General features: G+C 40.7%; 1 protein-coding gene across 1 annotated transcript in view; it reads left to right on the plus strand.

The window, feature by feature from the left end:
- Positions 1 to 1,861: 1,861 nt before the first annotated feature.
- The window catches only part of MCF2 (MCF.2 cell line derived transforming sequence), a gene marked incomplete at its 5' end in the record, with an annotated part of 18,577 nt that continues 13,080 nt past the window's right edge, over positions 1,862 to 7,358 (plus strand). Inside the window, 3 exons of the mRNA XM_024751900.1 lie at positions 1,862 to 1,954; positions 2,619 to 2,744; positions 3,397 to 3,618. Coding sequence (XP_024607668.1) covers positions 1,862 to 1,954; positions 2,619 to 2,744; positions 3,397 to 3,618 — 441 coding nt within the window. The remainder of the gene's footprint in view (positions 1,955 to 2,618; positions 2,745 to 3,396; positions 3,619 to 7,358) is intronic.

Below are 7,358 nucleotides of genomic sequence, written 5' to 3' on the forward strand. Positions count from 1 at the left end.
CCTCTATGCCTACTTTCTGGAGGGTTTTTATCATAAATGAAAATTCACCCTTTTAAAATGTACAATTCAGTAGTTTCACTATATTCATCACTCCAAAAACAATTCCCTTTTAACAGTCACCTCCCACTTTCCCCCAAGCCCCACAGCTCTCTGCAATTACGAAGCTACTTTCTGTCACTATAGATTTGCCTGTTCTGAACACTTCATATAAACGGAATCTTAAAATATGTGACCTTCTGTGTCTGGCTCCTTCCACTCAGCATCATGTTTTCATGGTTCATCCGTGTTGTAGCAAGTGTCAGAACTTCGTTCCATTTTATGGCCTGATAATATTCCATTGTATGGATGGATATTGCACATTTTATTTACCCATTCATCAGTTGATGGACATTTGGGTTGTCTCCACCTTTTGTGTACAAGTTTTTGTGTGGGCATTATTTTCATTTCTTTTTGCCATAGACCTGGGTGTGAAATTGCTAGGTCATAGGGTAATTCTGTTCACTTTTTGAAGAACTGTTGGGTTGTTTTCCAAAGTTGCTGCACCTTTTTACATTCCTGCCAACGGTGTATGAGGGGCCTGATTGCTCCACACCTCTACCAACACTGGTTAGTATCTAATTACTTCTTAAACAAACTTTTAAAATTACTTCTTAAACAGCTATCTTTTTTCAAACCCCACCTTCATCTCCAACTTCCAGAGGTACTTGATTCTGGAGTCTTTGTGGAGGAGGGGGAAGTGTGTTCTTTAACATAAATCGAGTTGTTCCTTGGCTTTTCCCTCTGCCAGTTTCCAAATTTTGTCAATGTTTTTCCCTCTTTCATCTTTGTAACTTTGGGTTTTCCGTTGTAAAAATAACTTTTCCATCACTTTAATTGGGTTTCATGAGTGGAGAGCTAAATACATGTATCAGTCCACCATTTTTAACCATAAAAGTTGATAATCGAATTAGATTATGTATTGGATTTTATCACATACAGAGGAGGGTCCTGGATCTTCCACAGATATCTCCTCTCCCATTCCCTTTGTGTTCTGCACTTCCTATACGCAGATTTCATCCTAAACAGCTCCATCTTGCCCTAATTATGGACCCTACAATGTTCCCAGGACCCAAAGTCATGGCTCTTGTATTTATAGTGGCAGCAAGCCAATAATCAGATGAAATGTAGCACCAGTTGATAAGGGCTATATTTTTCTTGTGACATTTAAAAAACTCTTCTCATACCCAGTCTGATTTATATTCAGTACAACCTATTTCTTTTCTGGGTCTTGGCTTGCAGAGCTGAGCCTTTTGTTAATTTTCTTGGATACTTTGAAGAACTTTGTGGTCATGTTAACCTATGGTCATTCATTGCTTTCTTACTTTTTTTTTATTTTTTTATTTGCGGTGGCCTCTCACTGCTATGGCCTCTCCCGTTGCGGAGCACAGGCTCCAGACGCGCAGGCTCAGCGGCCATGGCTCACGGGCCCAGCCCCTCCGCGGCATGTGGGATCTTCCCGGACCGGGGCACGCACCCGCGTCCCCTGCATCGGCAGGCGGACTCTCAACCACTGCGCCACCAGGGAAGCCCTGCTTTCTTACTCTTTAAGCATTCTACATCATTGTGAATTTATATATAAAAACTTTTTAGTCTTTGAAATTTGAGGATTTTCTACCCCTCCGATCCTTGAAATAAAGTTTACTGTAGTGTTTTAGACATACTGCCTCTTACAATTTCCATACCATATATAACAGCAATTTTTCTGGTAACTTTACCTTGAGATGTAAGAAACATGCGTGCATTGGGTCTAATCAATGAACATTTGACATTTTCATAGGTAAATGTCAATTTAAATTTATTGATCATTGTATTTTAATGACAGGAATGTCAAAGAAAATTAAAACACAGACTTGGTCTAGATTCCTATTTACTGAAACCAGTGCAACGGATTACTAAATACCAGTTACTGTTGAAGGTAATTGCATGAAACATTTGTTTCTTTCTTTACTTACTTCTTTGGGTCAAATGTGGCAAAGCCATTAAAACGGAAGCAGCTGACTAGTAAGCACTAGAAATAGGTAGGCTTCCTGACTGGGACAGCTGGATTTAGCAGTTGAATCAATGCTTCTAGCTATTCAATCGTCCATACAAGTTACACTGATATATGGATAACCCTGACTGCAGAACTTTTACTGTTGTTAAGCAGAACTAAACAAATATAGTTTTGAGACTGTATTTCCTGTGGGCCTTCTCAATGAAAAATGAAGATGGCACACCTCTGAGAAATGTGAAAGGATTCCAAAAATGTCACGTTAAGTATAAATACAACATAGCCTGTTTCAAAATGTCTTTTTACAACGTTCTATGGTATTAGCGTGTCCTAATACCTATAGTTCTCCAGCTCCAGAAGCATTGAATGCCCTTTGCTTTCTACTGTTTAGTCACTATTCCATTTCTTCCCCAGTTTTGACATTGTTATTAAATATAGTATTAATGTGACAAATAGCATATGAAAGAAATTACTCGAAAAACTGCCATTATCTTTGGATTCCTCCTCGAAAGCGTGTTAGCCAAAAATGTATTCATTTTCTCCAGTTATTAATATCAGCCTAATATTAATTCTTGACTTCTAATTACAGGAGCTATTAAAATATAGCAAAGACTGCGAAGGATCTGTACAATTAAAGGAGGCACTTGACATGATACTGGATTTACTGAAGTCAGTTAATGACTCAATGCATCAGATTGCAATAAATGGCTATATCGTAAGTAGATCATAGCGATTGTTGCAGTTTTACAGGGTAAGCATGTTAACATCTCTTTCTTCCTCTCCTGGAATCAACTGAGAAATAAGATGTAAGAGGCAGACAAATGAAGGATCCGAATGTCAGCATTATTACTTATGATGCTAAGTGGAAAATTGGCTTCAGATCAGCAGCCAGATGGATTTACGACATTCCCCTTGTCCCTAACAAGGCCTACCCCCAAGTGCAGACCTTGGGAGATCCCGCTTGCTGGAATGTTTGGGTCTATTCTAAGGAGGCATATGGTCCCAGAATTGCTCTTTGCCTCAGTCCAGGATAGAGATGGAAGAAAGAGATCAAATCTTTAGAGTTAACTGCCCTCCGTGGGAAAACTTGGACTGGGAGAGGTCATTTACCGATTAGGATTGAGGAAGTAATGGAAACATGAAGCCAGGGAAAAGGAGGCTTCTTCTATCTCCTGGTCCCACAGTCATTTTGTAACTGGGTGACACATGGCATGTTTTCCTGTGAAAAGTTATGATGAATGAAACTTTAAAAACTATAAATATACGCTTCAGGGTTTTAGTAACTCAATCTAAACACTGTAATATTGATGTCAGAGATCTGAATGTTGCTCTGCCTTGTACTAATGAGTTTGGGTTTTCCATTCCAGGGAAACTTAAATGAGCTGGGCAAGATGATAACGCAGGGTGCATTCAGCGTTTGGATTGGACACAAGAAAGGTGCTACAAAGATGAAGGATTTTGCTAGATTCAAGCCAATGCAGCGGCACCTTTTCTTGTACGAAAAAGCCATTGTTTTTTGTAAAAGGCGTGTTGAAAGCAGAGAAGGCTCTGATCGATACCCGTCATACAGTTTTAAGCACTGTTTGAAAGTAAGACTGTTTGAATTGTGTAATGTAATAGTCTTTCATATATACATATACTGTATTCCAGTTTGTATACTTTTTCAGCTCAGATGACTGGGCTGAAAAAGTATATATACTCTTATACTTTAGTTGCACATCTTTTTTTAAAAGAAAATCTTTTTTTTTTAAATTGAGGTATAACTGACATATAACATTACATTAGTTTCAGGTGTACAGTGTAATGATTCAGTATTTGTATATGTTGTGAAATGATCACCACAAGTAACATCCATCACCACACATAGTTACAAACCTTTTTTTCTTGTGATGGGAACTTTTAAGATCTAATCTGTTAGCAAGTTTCAAATATGAAGTACAGTATTATTAACCGTGGTACCCATAGTCACCATGCTGTGCATTACAGCCCTAGGACTTATTTATTTTATAACGGGAAGTTTGTACCTTTGACTCCCCCTTCACCACCCATTTCGCACGCTCCCACCCATGGAACCTTAAGTAGAAATCTTAGAGAGAAGTCAGGTGAAGCAGAACTTTTCTGCCTGAAATGAGAGCCAGTACCAGGCAGTTCCCAAGGGGGCACCCTAGACTCCTGCACGGCACAGTTTGAAGTTGTGGGCAGTGACACAGGCTCCCCCATTAGCACTCTCTTACCAATGGCACCAGGTGGAGTTCTTGGTCTTGGTAGCAAGGAGCTTTTCTCATACGGGAGAGTCAAGGAGGAAAGGGTTTCTTCCTTTTTTTCCGTGTGATTTAAAAATGGATCACTTTTATGGTTAGCACATTCCCATTGTATCCCTCCTCCATCCCCTCCCTTCCTGGGTGTGCAAAGCCACCTACCGCTGAATCCTGCCCACACCTGTCCTGTCCGATCCTTAGAAATTACTTTCTTCTCTCCCATAACCCAAACTTCCATTGTGTCCTAATGTTAGTTTGGTATTAAAATGACAGCAGTATTGTTTGAGGAAGTTACTGGCAATCCAGTGACACTCCCAGCTGGTTTTGACATTTGACAAGAGGAACCTCCGATCCACATGAGTCTGTAATTGGCAAATTTGATTTTTTTCACACCTAATTAATTTTATCTTTCAAGTTCTACATTGTAAAAGCGGTATGGCATTTGCTGAAGAAAATTTGGAAAATGGAGAAAATTATGACCCTCGACTCCCCAACCACTGTTTCTTGGTTGTTAGCATGTTGAGAATTGATGCAATGTCCAGCAGTGGTAATGGAGAGGACGTGCCATGTGTCCTGAGCCAGGCCCGAGGGCTTTGTGTCAGGAGGCCACCGGAGAAGCAGGCCCTGCTTTTGATTCTTCCCAGAGGCCAACGACCCCACGCTGTTCCTAATGGGGTTCCTGCCCAGGGTTAGGTCTCTGACTTCTTCCTACTGTCTACTTTCCCTGCTTCACTTCTGAACCCACAGCAGTGACTGTTCAAAAACCTCACTGTTTTCATAACAAATGCCCAGTTGCTCCTTTTAAAAAATTAATTAATTAATTAATTTTTGGCTGCGTTGGGTCTTCATTGCTGTGCGCGGGCTTTCTCTAGTTGCGGCGAGCGGCGGCTACTTTACATTGCGGTGAGTGGGCTTCTCATCGTGGTGGCTTCTCTTGTTGCGGAGCACGGGCTTTAGGCGTGTGGGCTTCAGTAGTTGTGGCATGCGGGCTCAGTAGTTGTGGCTCGTGGGCTCTAGAGCGCAGGCTCAGTAGTTGTGGCGCATGGGCTTAGTTGCTCCGCGGCATGTGGGATCTTCTGGGACCAGGGCGCGAACCCGTGTCCCCTGCATTGGCAGGCGGATTCTTGACCACTGCGCCACCAGGGAAGTCTCCCAGTTGCCCCTTTGATATTCGCCCACCTCTAAGCCCCCAAAATCTCCAAGGGTCTTTTATGTCTCTAAACATCTGTCGAGAAGCAAGAATTTGTCATTGACCTCAGACAGGGTTCAGATGTCTTGCTGTCTGTATATTTATTCCAGGGGAGGGTACTTTATCTTCATAGCCACGTTGGACCCAAATCCATTTGGTTCACTTTTTTTTTTAATTTTTAAATTTAATTTAATTTATTCTTTTATACAGCAGGTTCTTATAGTCATCCATTTTATACATATTAGTGTATACATGTCAATCCCAATCTCCCAATTCATCACACCACCCCCCTGCCCCTGCCACTTTCCCCCCTTGGTCCCCATATGTTTGTTCTCTACATATGTCTCAATTTCTGCCCTGCAAACCAGTTCATCTGTACCATTTTTCTAGGTTCCACATATATGCGTTAATATACGATATTTGTTTTTCTCTTTCTGTCTTACTTCACTCTGTATGGCAGTCTCTAGATCCACCCACGTCTCAACAAATGACCCATTTTCGTTCCTTTTTATGGCTGAGTAATATTCCATTGTATATATGTACCACATCTTCTTTATCCATTCGTCCGTCGATGGGCATTTAGGTGTGACCTAGTTACTACCTAATATACTATTTCTGGCTTGTATCTATTTTTCTTTTTTTACCTTTAATTTGTCACAATGATGGGCACACCAACAGAGTGTTTCTAAAGTACATCACAGTAAGGACAGACTGGTATGAGGTAACCAATTTGTGAGATTTTGAACTACAGTGGCTACCGTGGAAACAGAGGGTGGGATAGATGCAAGAAACACTTCCATGGCAGGTAAACAGGCAGGCTTATTGACTTACTAGATACTGAAAATAAATAATACCTGACATTTGAAGGAAAAAAATCAGCCTGATTTTTCTTTGATTCCCCAATAATGCCTAGTGTCCTTAATAAAAGAGATTAGTCAGTGATGCCTGCAAGGATTTAGACCGGGATTACTAGGAAAATGGTGATGTCGCTGACAGAGAAAGATGGAAATTAGGCTATCTCTTATAAGCCTCACCATGCTTTCTTCCTCTTGCTTATATGAGATTCCAGGATTAAATAATTACTAGTAGGACTAGTCAGTGCGTTACCTAACAGTTTGGGTTCCTGGTTTCAGAATCTTCCCCTTGGTAGATACGATCAATGCAGATGCACTTTCAGGGGACTGTTGCCGTGAGTTCATCGCACCAAGCTGGAATCGCGTAGCCCCACAGCTGTACGATGATTGTGTGCTATATTTTAAAGTCACAGTTAGTCAAATGGAGACATTTGAGTTGTACAGATTCCTCGGTTCGTGTGTGTATTATTATCATCTATGTTTTTAAGTTTAACAAACATACATGTAGTACTCACTGTTTGCTAGGAGCTGTTCTAAGTGTTCATGAATATCAGTGTTAATTCATTTAACCCACATAGCAACTTTATATGAAGTAGGAACTATTATTAACCCCATTTTGAAGATGAGAAAGCCAAGTTCCAGAGAGGTGAATAATTCATCCAAGAGCATGGCTAGTAAGTGGTGCAGCACAGATTCAAACCCGGGCAGATGGCTTCGGTCTCCATGATTGTAACCACTGCGCCGTGCTGGCAGGACTTCTTCTTGCTTGTTTATTCTTTCATTCCTTCATTCATTCCTTTTTATCATTCCCCACACTTACTCTCCTCTCTACCCCTGTATTATCTGATGTACATCCTTCAGTTTGTGTGTTCTTTTTAAGTATACACTAATGTTCTGTGCCCGTTTAGTTTTTTAAAAATTAATTAATTATTTTATTTTATTTTACTTATTTATTTATTTATTTTTTTTTTTTTGCGGTACGCGGGCCTCTCACTGCTGTGGCCTCTCCCGCCGCGGAGCACAGGCTA

Source organism: Neophocaena asiaeorientalis, unplaced genomic scaffold, assembly GCF_003031525.2.
Source record: "Neophocaena asiaeorientalis asiaeorientalis breed wild unplaced genomic scaffold, Neophocaena_asiaeorientalis_V1.1 scaffold961, whole genome shotgun sequence".
NCBI lineage: Eukaryota > Metazoa > Chordata > Mammalia > Artiodactyla > Phocoenidae > Neophocaena > Neophocaena asiaeorientalis.